The sequence below is a fragment of the Phyllobates terribilis genome, unplaced genomic scaffold, assembly GCF_046119375.1.
Source record: "Phyllobates terribilis strain yellow unplaced genomic scaffold, ASM4611937v1 Scaffold_3__8_contigs__length_932513732, whole genome shotgun sequence".
In the NCBI taxonomy this organism is placed as follows: Eukaryota; Metazoa; Chordata; class Amphibia; order Anura; family Dendrobatidae; genus Phyllobates; species Phyllobates terribilis.
In genome coordinates, this window is record NW_027362763.1 from 908,391,631 (window position 1) to 908,405,637 (window position 14,007).

Sequence of the window (14,007 nt, forward strand, 5' to 3'; positions counted from 1 at the left end):
AATGTCGGTAAGGGGTTAAACTAACCATATGCTTCGTTTCTCATTTTTTTCTCTAGAAATGTGGAATTTGTACCTTTACACTTTGAAAAAGTAATTGCACAGAGAAATCACTAGCAAATAATGTGCACTACTGAATGTGGGTAAACACACACGATCCATTCCACTTTACAATCTTGCTGCAAATTAAAACGCATCAACATATGTCACGACTCTAGAGGTTATGGTGAATTAGGGAAAAAACGTGTGCAGGTCAGATACTGTATTTTGAAGGGGTCAATAGACCCAAGTAATTTTCTTGCTGTATTGCATAGTCAAGCTTATGTCTTGGGAGGAATCCCAACTATTAACCCCTTTACCCCCGAGGGTGGTTTGCACATTAATGACCGGACCAATTTTTTCAATTCTGACCACTGTCACTTTATGAAGTAATTAACTCTGGAAAGCTTCAACGGATCCCCCTGATTCTGAGACTGTTTTTTAATGACATATTGTACTTCATGATTGTGGTAAAATTTCTTCGATATCACTTGCGATTGTGAAAAAAATGGAAATCTGGCAAAAATTTGGAAAATTCTGCAATTTTCAAAATTTTAATTTGTATGCCCTTAAATCCGAGAGATATGTCACACAAAATAGTTAATAAATAACATTTCCCACATGTCTACTTTACATCAGCACAATTTTGGAACCAAAATGTTTTTTTATTAGGGAGCTATAAGGCTATGTGCCCACGATGCAGAAATGCTCCGGATTTTTCCGGAGCGTTTCTGCATCTCCCTGGCAGAAAAAACGCATGCGTATTGTACATGCGGATTGTACATGCGGATTGTACATGCGGATTGTACATGCGCTTTTCCTGCCAGGGACATGCGAAAATGAAGCGTTCTTCACATGCATTTCCGCATGCGGGTTTGTCAAGCGCTTTGCAAGCGATTTTAGCATCACTTGGAAAGTGCTTGACAACTTGGCCACACTATATAAATCCATGCAACCGGCATAGATTTATATAGTGTGACCTTAAAGAATGTAAAAAAATAAATCTATACTTGCCTTCCGATGGCCCCCGGAGTCTTGCTTTGCTCCGTTCTCACTTGCCGGCAGCTCGTGGTACACTGCACTGAAGGACCTGCCGTCACATGACTATGACATCAGCGCAGGTCCTTCAGTCCACCGCGATCTGCCGGCAAGGGAGGACAAGCGCAGCGGGGGCCATCAGAAGGTAAATATAACATTTATTTTATTCTTTTTTTCACAGGTTCTATGGTACCCGGGTCCGGAGGAGAGTCTCCTGTCCTCCACACCCGGGTACCATCCACACATTGAAACACGTGGAATGCGCATCTACATATGCAGTGATGCGTGATCCATGCGAAAACGCAGCGCTTCCGCAAAATAATTGGTAGTGCTGCGCTTTTTTCCGCAATGATAATCCGCAGCGCAAATTTCCGCAGCATGTGCACAGCACATGTGGATTATCATTGGGGAACATGGCAGGCCTTCTACCAAGCGTTTTTTAAGCGTTTCTGTGGCGGAGTTGCCGCTGCGGAAACGCTTAAAAAACGCATCGTGGGCACACAGCCTAAGGGTTAAAAGATGACCAGCAATTTCTCATTTTTCCAAGAAAATTTACAAAACCATTTTTTTAAGGACCACATCACATTTGAAGTCACTTTGAGGGGTCTTTATGACAGAAAATACCCAAAAGTGACACCATTCTAAAAACTGCTCCCCTCAAGGTTCTCAAAACCACATTCAAGAACTTTATTAACCCTTCAGGTGCTTCACAGGAATTTTTGGAATGTGTAAGAAAAAAATGAACATTTTACTTTTTTCACAAAAATGTTACTTTAGACCAAATTTTTTTATTTTCGCAAGGGTAACAGGAAAAAATGGACCCCAAAATTTGTTGTGCAATTTTCCCTGAGCACGCAGATACCCCATACGTGGGGAAAAAACACTGTTTGGGCGCACGGCAGGGCTCGGAAGGGAAGGAGCGCCATTAGACTTTTTGAATGTAAAATTTGCTTGAATAATTAGGGGACGCCATGTTGCGTTTGGAGAGCCCCTGATGTGCCTAAATAGTGGAAACCCCCCACAAGTGACACCATTTTGGAAACTAGACCCCTCAGGGAACTTCTCTAGATGTATAGTGAGCACCTTGAACCCCCAGGTGCTTCACAGGAGTTTAGAACATTGAGCCGTAAAAATACAATTTTCACATTTTTCCCACAAGAATGTTTTCAGCCCCCAATTTTGCATTTTTCATAAGGGTAACAGAAGAAATTGTACCATGCAGTTTGTTGTGCAATTTCCCCTGAGCACGCAGATACCCCATATGTGGGAGAAAACCACTGTTTGGGCACATGGCAGGGTTCGGAAGGGAAGGAACGCCATTTGACTTTTTGAATGTAAAATTTACTTGAATACTTAGCGGATGTGCCCCTGATGTGCCTAAACAGTGGAAAACCCCCACAAGTGACACCATTTTGGAAACTAGACCCCTCAGGGAACTTATCTAGATGTGTGGTGAGCACCCTAAACCCCCCAAGTGCTTTGCTGAAGTTTATAACATGGAGCCGTGAAAATAAAAAAATCAAACTTTTTCAACAAAAATAATGTTTTCGCTCCATTTTTTTTTATTTTCACAAGGGTAAGAGGAGAAAATGTGCCTAAACCGTGAAAACCCCCCACAAGTGACCCCATTTTGAAAACTAAACCCCTCAAGGATTTTATCAAGGGGCATAGTGAACATTTTGAATCCAGAGGTACGACACAGAATTTGATAACATTAGGTCATCATATTGAATAAGTTGTCATTAGTCTTGAGAGCAAGTGCTCGCTACTTGAGTTTGCATCAGGTACACGGGTATGCACCATGTATCACGGGTGCTCAAGTGACACCCAAAAATAAACATGCGGGGATCGCTCGTGCATGGCAGGCAATCCACGCAAGGTTTTTTTGTCCACGAAGCATATGGGGCAGAGACTCGAGCATGTCATTCGAGCACCCGTGATACCCATTGCATACCCGAGCACCCGATGCAAACTCAAGTAGCGAGCACTTGTGCTCAACACTAGTCGCCATATCATCTTTTTTTTTTTTAACTTTTGAAAAAAATCACAACCCCATCACAAACCTAACCCTAGCCCAACCCTAACCCTAGCCCAACCCTAACCCTAACACAACCCTAACCCTAGAGTTTATTTTTTACGCCGTTCCTAGTGAGGTATAAGTGATTAGAAAACTTTATTCTTCGGGTCGGTGCGACTACAGAGATACCAGAATCATATCGGGTTTTTATTATTGACAGCTGTCACACACTAAAAAAACGCATATTTTTGCAAAATCTAGTTTTTGCATCGCCATATTTTGAGAGCTATAATTTTTCTATATTTTGGCCGACAGAGTCATGTGACGGCTTGTTTTTTGCTGGATGACTTGACGTTTTTTTTGGTGCCAGTTTCAGGCACTTGACAATTTTTGATCGCTTTCTATTCTGATTTTTGGGAGGCAGAATAAACAAAAACCAGCAATTCCAGAATTTTTTTTATGTTTTTTTTTTATGCTGTTCCGCGTGTGGTAAAATTGATAAGGCAGCGTTATTCTTCGGATCAGTACATTTACAGCGATACCACATTTATATTGTTTTTCTATGCTTTGGTGCTTTTACACAATAAAAGCTATTTTATAGAAAATAAATATTTTTTAGCATAGCTTTATTCTGAGAGCTATAACTTTTATTTTTCGGCTGATGGAGCTGTATAACGGCTTGTTTTTTGCGGGACAAGATGACATTTTCAGCGGTACCATTTTTATTTATATTAGTCTTTTTGATTGGCGTGTTATTTCATTTTTTGTTTGGCGGTATGATGATAAAGCATTGTTTTTTGCTTCGTTTTTTTTTTTACCGTGTTCACTAAAGGGGTTAACTATTGGGACAGTTTTATAGGTCAGGTCGTTCCGGAAGCGGCGATACCAAATATGTGTACTTTTATTGTTTTTGTTTCAGAATAATATTTATTGATGGGCACATTATATTTTTATTTTTGGTGGATTATTTTTTTATTTTTTTTTAAATATTTTTACAATTTATTTTTTATTTTTTTAACACTTTTTGGACTTTTATTCTGTGTCCCACTCTGAGACTTTCACTTTTTTTATTCTGATCGCCTGCATAGCACAGGAATGCAGCACCATCCCTGTGCTATAAAGGCTGTCAGTGCTGCACAGGGAGAAGATAGTTTGGTCATGCACTGCGCATGACCAAAGAATCTTCCTGCTGTCTAGTGACCCGGATGATGTCATGACGACATCGGGTCGTCATGGCAACATCCGGGAAGCCACGGCAGACAGCGCTGGAGGCCGGAAGAGGAGGCGAGTATCCCGATCACCTCCCCTTGCCACCGCAATGCTGCAATCGACTTCAATTGCAGCATTGAGGGGGTTAATGTGCCAGGAGCGGTGCGGGACCGCTCCCTGCACATAGCACCGGGTGTCCGCTGTGATAATCAGCTGGCACCCGGTAGCGATCGCCCCGCACCGCTTGTGTGCGGGCGCGATCGCCGTATGACCTAATAATACGTCATTGGTTCAATCGGCCCAGGTCACCATGACGTACTATTAGGTCATACATCAGAAAGGGGTTAAAAAATAAAGAATTCCTGCCAAATCACAAACTTAATAAGTGACACCAAGGGCAACATACACATTTCTTTAAATACTGATTTTTTGGTGGGGTCTCATGATTTGAACAAAAATAGCTATGTGTAAGGTCATAAAGAACTTGACAAACGCAGACAATGTGATAAAAAAAAAGCCGGTACACAGAGACTGACGAGCACACTGGAGCAGAACGTGATATCACAGATAAAATACCTAATTATAAACTATTTTTTATGATCTCTGCAAATCCAATCAAGCTTCATGCCCCATAGAGTCATTGAATTACTGCATTTTGCAGCCACTTCACTGTTTTTCCAGTGCAAAGAATCTTTCAAATAGTCTTTAAAAGCCATGATGAAATGTTTTTTTGATAGCTTCAAGATTCTTTCCACCTTATTTCCTTAATTTTTTTCCTATTTAATTTTGCAACTCTTGTGTCACAGTGTGGAACTTCTCACTTCAACAAATAGAATTAAACATGATCCATAATTACCTGGCCCATGTCAGATAAAGGTTTACAGAAATATTCTGCAAATGATAGGAGTGCTGGATCAGATGTGAAAGCAGAAATGGCTTCGGGCTAAAGCAGGAAGAAACAAACAGTCCATTTACAAAATGCTTACATTTATAAAAGGCAATATACAAGATCTCTGTCACCCATTTATAAAATGGTTAGAATGTAGCTGAAATAGTAACCGTCGTTTTAAGATAAGATACAAAGTAGATTCTATGTAGATAGGAGGAGATGGAGGGCAGAGCTCTGCCTCTAGCTCCTCCCCTCCATAGAACCTCATCAGCACCAACTGTCACCTTCTCTCTCAGTAATGTAAGAATCTGTCTTCACTGAATACAGATTTTAACCAGGAATTGAGAATTTTGGAAATCATCAGTGCTGGCAGAGAAAAAAAATAAAGTAGATTTATCTGATAAGATACATTTCAAAGTTGCTTATTTTCATGTGTACTAATGATTTACTAAATAAAAATGAAAAGGACAATTACTTTAAGAGTACCGAAGAACAAAAAGCTGAATAAAGAATACACATTCCGCAATTTCCAGTATAACACATGCAGAATCACCATAATTTACAGTAAGGATTATGAGCAATCTTAAAGCAGATTTACAGTTATTTACCTGTGGGTGCCCTTCTAAACGTTATCTTTCAGTATGATAAAAGATACCAAAAGTGAGTGTGTCAAAGGCAAAATGCATTATAGCAACCATACTAGCACTGTACCTGTTACTGGAACAGTGTCTGAGAAAAGAATATGCAAATGAGGAGGCTTCGTGCACCTTTGGCCTGGCCAAGAGTTTGGTGAGCTGTTCCACCTCAATATTTGCATATTGGGGGCCCTCCTCCGCCGCTGATTTACAGCGCTCCCTTCAGAGAGCAAGCACTGACTGAATGCTGCCAGCGTACGTGCACAGAATAGACGGGCGAGTTCTCCTGTCTCCTTTCTTCTGACGCTGTCTGCTACACTAATACACCCGGAATTGTAGCAAGCAGAGTCAGAAGAAAGTGGACAGAGGACTATGTGCGCAGCCGCACACATACCGGCAGCATTCAGACAATGTTCACTCTAGGAATCGAGCACTGTCAATCAGAAGCAGAGGAAGGCCACCAATATGCAAATGAGGAGGCGAAATGAGGCAACAAACAAGTGGTAGCCCTGTCAGTCCAGCTGAGCAGGAAGGGAGCAGCCAGCACGACATTCCTTCAAGACTTGTCACGTAGACCCCGGCCAAGTCTTTATCCCCAGCGTTCCCGAGAATAAGGATGCTTAAAGGAGAGGAAGTCGAGCATGTGCACCTCTGCTCTAATTATGCTCTATGGGACTGTAGAAGATAGTGAAGTACAGCACTCTGACAGTCTCCTACAGAATGAATGGTGCGCATGCTTGACGCTCCATTCCTTTTATATGGAGCGTTGCAGAACATCGTTCTGAAGATTGCTGGGGATCCAAGCAGTTAAGCCCCTAAATTATCCCCTATCAGATAAAAAAAACTTGGTTAATACTTTCTTTGTAGAGCTAATTATCACAAATGACAAGCAGAGAAGTGGGATTAAAGCCAGCTGGTTTCCATGAAATTGTGCAGCATTGGATTGTGCACAGCTGCAGTCACCCCACCCATCCTCTTCCTAGAAATCTGACAATGAGGTTTCTTCATCTACATAAATACACACATTTTACATCTAGAATTGCATGTGTGAAACATCTGCTTTCACACAACATTCCCACATCTTAACAAATGAGTCTCTTTATCCAACACTTCATATAGCAATGCCATGGGCTGAAAGACACCACTCACATGATCAAAAACATGGCAGCCTTAAGTGATTCTTGCCAACTGTGAAATCTCTCTAAAGTTCACTCCTAATGTGGACCAGAGCTTTCTGTGAAGATGCTATGATGTGGTCTCAGAGCGGACCACCCCTCTAGAAGACCCTTTTTCACTGCATTTTTAGAGATCAGGTTACATTGTAGTGAAACAGCTACAAAACGGAGCTAAAAAAAAAACCACAGAGATTTATCAAAGTGCAATAGATGCCGCAGTTCTATGTACTACGCAATTGTCTGGTGTGAATCCTACTACGGTTTTTCCACAAATTAGCTATTTTCAGACAATTTATACGGAATAAGCACCCATCCCCTATTAAATCGCAAACTCTGTCCAGTTATTTTAAACAGTAGAAAGTTATGTGTACTCTTAAAGGCGTGAGCGCACAGTTTGGGGTGCGGAAGGCAGGTAAGCAAAGTCCCCACAGTAAGTATAATCAGAAGGTGGAGTTGATAAAAAGTCACCAGGGAGTCCAGATTTCTGTAAAGCAGACGTGACTCTTGAGTTGGGAGCTCTTTGAGTCTGCAGACTTGTTCTACCTTTGATTTCCACTGGATGATGGAGGGTGCTGATTTGGATTTTCACATAGTAGGAATCAGGAATCTAGCTGAGGCCAGTAAGTGTCTAAGAAGAAATAGTTTGTTTCTTGAAATTTTGTCTCTGGCTATTATGCCAGAAATATGTCTACTACACCTTTTCCAGTCATGTTTTGAGGATCTGCTTTATGAAGCGCAAGATCTCGGACCAGAATATTTAGATTTTTGGGCATGACCACCACATATGGTAAAGCATAACAACCTCAGAGAGGCATCTCCAGCACATTCAGCTATATGCTTTGTTGAAGTTTGGCTGAAATGATATGCCACCTCTGTTTTCTTGCATACGGAAGCATTTAGAGAGCTTCGGGGCAAGTAGAATTTTATCCACCTCCATGGTTGAGAAAGACCTGTTTAGGTCGAGTTCTGATTTGCTAAGGAATGGGAGCTTTTTGGGTATACAGAGAGAGACTATTTGATTGTATAGAGTCGCAGTTACCAGTTTTTGAGGCCTAGCCTTGGCCAGGAGTGTCTTGAACGTTATTAGGTGTCTGTCTGAGTCTGGGTTATTTGCAATAGATTTAAAAAGGAGTGTGAATTTGTGGAGGTGAAGAGGGTTTAATGAGTTAATGCTTGGGAGTTTTTCTAATTCCTCTCTAGTGGCGATTAATCCTGTTTCCAACAGGTCTTGTAGAGGCTTATTGGAGTTGCTCAATGCGTAAGGGAGGGTTTCATTTTGTATGGGTATAGGCGAAAAAAATATGCAGAAAAACACGCAGCATGTCCATTAATTTTGTGGACATGCAGCGTAATTGCTGCCATTGACTTACATTGAAAAGCATAATATCCACATGATTACATGTGCACATGCGGATATTAAGCAATTCAATGTGCGGATGGTACCCGGGTCTGGAGAAGAGGAGACTCTCATACAGACCCGGGTACAAAAATAATTTAAAATAAAAAATAAAGATTACACTTACCTTCCGGTGGCCCCCGGTCTCCTCAGCGATGCGTCCGGTCTTTTCTCGGCTCGCGATGGTCTAAAAGGACCTTCCATGACGTCATTTATTCATGTGACAGGTCACGCGACCGCTAACGTCGGCGGTGCAGTGACCTGTCACATGACTAAATGACATCATGAAAGGTCCTTTCACACCACCGCGAGCCGTACAAGAGACCGGACGCAGCGGAGAAAAGAACGGGGGCCATCAGAAGGTAAGTGTAATCTTTATTTTTTATCATTCTTATTCTTTTTAACTATTACTTGGTGACACTATATATATCCATGCCGGTTGCATGTATTTATATAGTGTGACCAAGTTGTCAAGCACTTTTCTAAGTGATGCTAAAATCGCTTGGAAAACCGCTTGATAACCAGCATTCAAAAATGCTTGACAAACGCTTCTACCTGGCAGGAAAAAAGCATGTAAAATCCACATGCGTTTTTCCTGCCAGGGAGATGCAGAAAAAATATGCAGCATTTCTGCATCGTGGGCACTTAGCCTTAATGGACATGCGGCGTATTTTTCTGCAATGATAATCCGCAGCGGAAATTTCCACATCATCATTGGGGACTATGGGGCACGTATTACCAAGCGTTTTTTAAGCGTTTTCACTGAGAAAAATCCGCGGCAAAAACGCTTGAAAAACGCATAGTGGGCACGCAGCCTAAGGGGAACAATTTTCCCTTATATGGGGTGTGAACCGGATTTTTAGAAGCAACTGCGGTAAAAGGGTTTTTTGGAAGAAGTTAGTGCAATCAGCAGGAGAGAAGATAAGCTGTCGGAGAAGATAAGCTGTCACAGAGGGTACATTAGGTTTTCTTCTTGAACCCAGGTTTTATGTGTGGGCCGTTTAATCTAGTCCACGACTCTCTGGAGGTGGATAGCTTGCGGAAATTGGTGGGGCTGGTTTGTCAATGCCTCTTTTGCACATTGTTTTCTGATCCACTGACATTTGAAAACATTATTGTGAGGACTGTGTATAGATAAGAAGTCTATACAACTTTATTCTTTATTTCTAAATGTCATTTCGCTAATTATAGCACAGTTTTAATATCACATGGAAAATAAGAACACCGATAATGAAATAAATGAAAATTCATTAATTGAATTAGGTACCTTAAAACTACGAGCTTCTGAGTTTCTATGAGTAACAGTCTGAGCAAGTAGACTTCTCCAGCCCATAGGGTCCTCCTTATAGGACAACTGACCAGCCCTGAGTTTCACATACAAAACCCCATCCTTACAAAGAATTGACCTAAAAAATAAAATAAATATATATAGTGAGGCTGTAAAGTTTTGTAGCTCGTGTTAAAGTCAGAGGTCAGGACTCCAGAATTGCACACATGGGGTTGGAATCTGACCAGAACAATATCATCTATATGAACTTTGTATGTTCTCTTTATGTTTGCATCTGGCCCCTCTGAGTATTCTGGCTTCACGGGTTAATTTTGTCCTACAGTAAAATCAATGAATTCTCTGCTCAGCACTTTGCAAAATGTGTCAACTATATACATAAAATTCATGAAATCGTTTTTCACGTAAAACTGATGGACAGGGAATAAAATTAAAATTAACACAAATGAAAGTTGGTGATTACTGCTTAACCCCTTAAGCCCCGCGGGTGGTTTGCACGTTAATGACCGGGCCAATTTTTACAATTCTGACCACTGTCACTTTATGAGGTAATTACTCTGGAACGCTTCAATGGATCCCCCTGATTCTGAGATTGTTTTTTCGTGACATATTGTACTTCATGATTGTGGAAAAATTTCTTCGATATCACTTGCGTTTATTTGTGAAAAAAACGGAAATTTGGCGAAAATTTTGAAAATTTTGCAATTTTCAAAATTTGAATTTTTAAGCCCTGAAATCAGAGCGATATGTCACACAAAAGAGTTAATAAATAACATTTCCCACATGTCTACTTTACATCAGCACAATTTTGGAACCAAAATTTTTTTTTGTTAGGGAGCTATAAGGGTTAAAAGTTGACCAGCGATTTCTCATTTTTCCAACAAAATTTACAAAACCATTTTTTTAGGGACCACATCACATTTGAAGTCACTTTGAGAGGTCTTTATGACAGAAAATACCCAAAAGTGACACCATTCTAAAAACTGCACCCCTCAAGGTGCTCAAAACCACATTCAAGAACTTTATTAACCCTTCAGGTGCTTCACAGGAATTTTTTGAATGTGGAAGAAAAAAAATGAACATTTAACTTTTTTCACAAAAATGTTACTTTAGACCCAATTTTTTTTATTTTCACAGGGGTAACAAGAAAAAATGGACCCCAAAATTTGTTGTGCAATTTCCCCTGGGCACGCAGATACCCAATATTTGGGGAAAAAATACTGTTTGGGCGCACGGCAGGGCTCGGAAGGGAAGGAGCGCCATTTGACTTTTTGATTGTAAAATTTGCTTGAATAATTAGCGGACGCCATGTTGTGTTTGGAGAGCCCATGTGTGCCCAAACTTTGGAGCTCCCCCACAAGTGACCCCATTTTGGAAACTAGACCCCCCAAGGCACCTTTCTAGATGCATAGTGAGCACTTGGAACCCCCAGGTGCTTCACAAATTGATTCGTAACAATGAAAAAGTGAAAAAAAAAAACACTTTTTCATTTTTATGAATCAATTTGTGAAGCACCTGAGGGTGCCAAGTGCTCACAATGCATCTAGATAGGTGCCTTGGGGGGTCTAGTTTCCAAAATGGGGTCACTTGTGGGGGAGCTCCAATGTTTGGGCACACAGCGGCTCTCCAAACGCAACATGGTGTCGCTAACAATTTGTGCCGATTTTCCGTTAAATTTGTTAGAGGACACCATTTTGCATTTAGAGAGTCCCTGTGTGCCCAAACATTGGAGCTCCCCCACAAGTGACCCCATTTTGGAAACTAGACCCCCCAAGGCACCTATCTAGATGCATAGTGAGCACTTGGAACCCCCAGGTGCTTCACAAATTGATTCGTAACAATGAAAAAGTGAAAAAAAAAAACACTTTTTCATTTGTATGAATCAATTTGTGAAGCACCTGAAGGTTCCAAGTGCTCACTATGCATCTAGATAGGTGCCTTGGGTGGTCTAGTTTCCAAAATGGGGTCACTTGTGGGGGAGCTCCAATATTTGGGCACACAGCGGCTCTCTAAATGCAACATGGTGTCCGCTAACAAATTTAACGCAAAATTGGCTCAAATTGTTAGCGACACCATGTTGCGTTTGGAGAGCTGCTGTGTGCCCAAACATTGGAGCTCCCCCACAAGTGACCCCATTTTGGAAACTAGACCCCCCAAGGCACCTATCTAGATGCATAGTGAGCACTTGGAACCCCCAGGTGCTTCACAAATTGATTCGTAACAATGAAAAAGTGAAAAAAAAAACACTTTTTCATTTTTACGAATTAATTTGTGAAGCACCTAGGGGTTCCAAGTGCTCACTATGCATCTAGATAGGTGCCTTGGGGGGTCTAGTTTCCAAAATGGGGTCACTTGTGGAGGAGCTCCAATGTTTGGGCACACAGGGACTCTCCAAATGCAACATGATATCCGCTAACAATTTGAGCCGACAATTTGTTAGCGGATATCATGTTGCATTTGGAGAGTCCCTGTGTGCCCAAACATTGGAGCTCCCCCACAAGTGACCCCATTTTGGAAACTAGACCCCCCAAGGCACCTATCTAGATTCATAGTGAGCACTTGGAACCCCAGGTGCTTCACAAATTGATTCATAAAAATGAAAAAGTGTTTTTTTTTTCACTTTTTCATTTTTACGAATCAATTTGTGAAGCACCTGGGGGTTCCAAGTGCTCACTATGCATCTAGAAAGGTGCCTTGGGGGGTCTAGTTTCCAAAATGGGGTCACTTGTGGGGGAGCTCCAAAGTTTGGGCACAGAGGGGCTCTCCAAACGCAATGTGGTGTCCGCTAACAATTTGAGCCGATTTTCCATTCAATTTGTTAGCGGATACCATGTTGCATTTAGAGAGTCCCTGTGTGCCCAAACATTGGAGCTCCCCCACAAGTGACCCCATTTTGGAAACTAGACCCCCCAAGGCACCTATCTAGATTCATAGTGAGCACTTGGAACCCCAGGTGCTTCACAAATTGATTCATAAAAATGAAAAAGTGTTTTATTTTCACTTTTTCATTTTTACGAATCAATTTGTGAAGCACCTGGGGGTTCTAAGTGCTCACTATGCATCTAGATAGGTGCCTTGGGGGGTCTAGTTTCCAAAATGGGGTCACTTGTGGGGGAGCTCCAATGTTTGGGCACACAGGGGCTCTCCAAACGCAACATGGCGTCCGCTAACAATTTGAGCCGATTTTCCATTCAATTTGTTAGCGGACACCATGTCGCGTTTGGAGAGCCCGTGATGTGCGTAAACAGTGGAGCTCCCCCACAAGTGTCCCCATTTTGGAAACTATACCCCTCAAGGATTTTATTAAGGTGTATAGTGAACATTTTGAACCCAGAGGTACGGCACATTATTTGTTTACATTAGGTCATCATATTGAATAAGTTGTCATTATTCTTGAGCGCAAGTGCTCGCTACTTGAGTTTGCATCGGGTACTCAGGTATGCACCATGTACAGCGTGTGCTCGAGTGACATGCTCGAGTCCCTGCTCCGCATGTTTCACGGTTATTAGACACCCAAAAAAAAACATGCGGGGATCGCTCGTGCATGGCAGGCAATCCCCGTAAAGTTTTTTGGCCGCGAAGCATATGGGGCAGAGACTCGAGCATGTCACTCAAATACCCACGATACTCAATGCATACCAGAGCACCCGATGCAAACTCAAGTAGCGAGCACTTGCTCTCAACACTAGTCGCCATATCGTCATCTTTTTTTCTTACTTTTGAAAAAAATCCCAACCCCAGCCCTAACCCTAGCACAACCCTAGCCCCAGCACAACCCTAGCCCCAAACCCAGCCCTAACCCTAGCCCAATCCTAACTCAAGAGTTTATTTTTGACGCCGTTCCTTGTGCGGTATAAGTGATTAGACGACTTTATTCTTCGGGTCGGTGTGATTACAGCAATGCCAGAATCATATGGGGTTTTTATGACTGACAGCTGTCACACACTAAAAGACGCATTTTTTGTAAAATCTAGTTTTTGCATCGCCATATTTTGAGAGCTATAATTTTTCCAGATTTTGGCAGACAGTCATGTGACGGCTCGTTTTTTGCGGGATGACTTGACGTTGTTATTGGTGCCATTTTCAGGCACGTGACATTTTTTGATCGCTTTCTATTCCGATTTTTGGGAGGCAGAATAAACAAAAACCAACAATTCAGGAATTGTTTTTTTTTTTTTTTTTTTTTTTTATTCTGTTCCGCGTGTGGTAAAATTGATGAGGCAGCTTTACTCTTCGGGTCAGTACGTTTACAGCGGTACCACATTTGTATCATTTTTCTATGTTTTGGCGCTTATACACAATAAAAGCTATTTTATAGAAAAAAATA

General features: G+C 41.6%; 1 protein-coding gene across 2 annotated transcripts in view; it reads right to left on the reverse strand.

Annotated features, from left to right (window-relative positions):
- The window catches only part of ANAPC1 (anaphase promoting complex subunit 1), a 186,128-nt gene that overhangs the window by 22,053 nt on the left and 150,068 nt on the right, over positions 1 to 14,007 (reverse strand). For both annotated transcript variants that reach the window (XM_073672779.1, XM_073672780.1), the window contains exons 42-43: positions 9,663 to 9,801; positions 5,157 to 5,243 (exon numbers count right to left, since the gene is read on the reverse strand). In XM_073672779.1, coding sequence (XP_073528880.1) covers positions 5,157 to 5,243; positions 9,663 to 9,801 — 226 coding nt within the window. The remainder of the gene's footprint in view (positions 1 to 5,156; positions 5,244 to 9,662; positions 9,802 to 14,007) is intronic.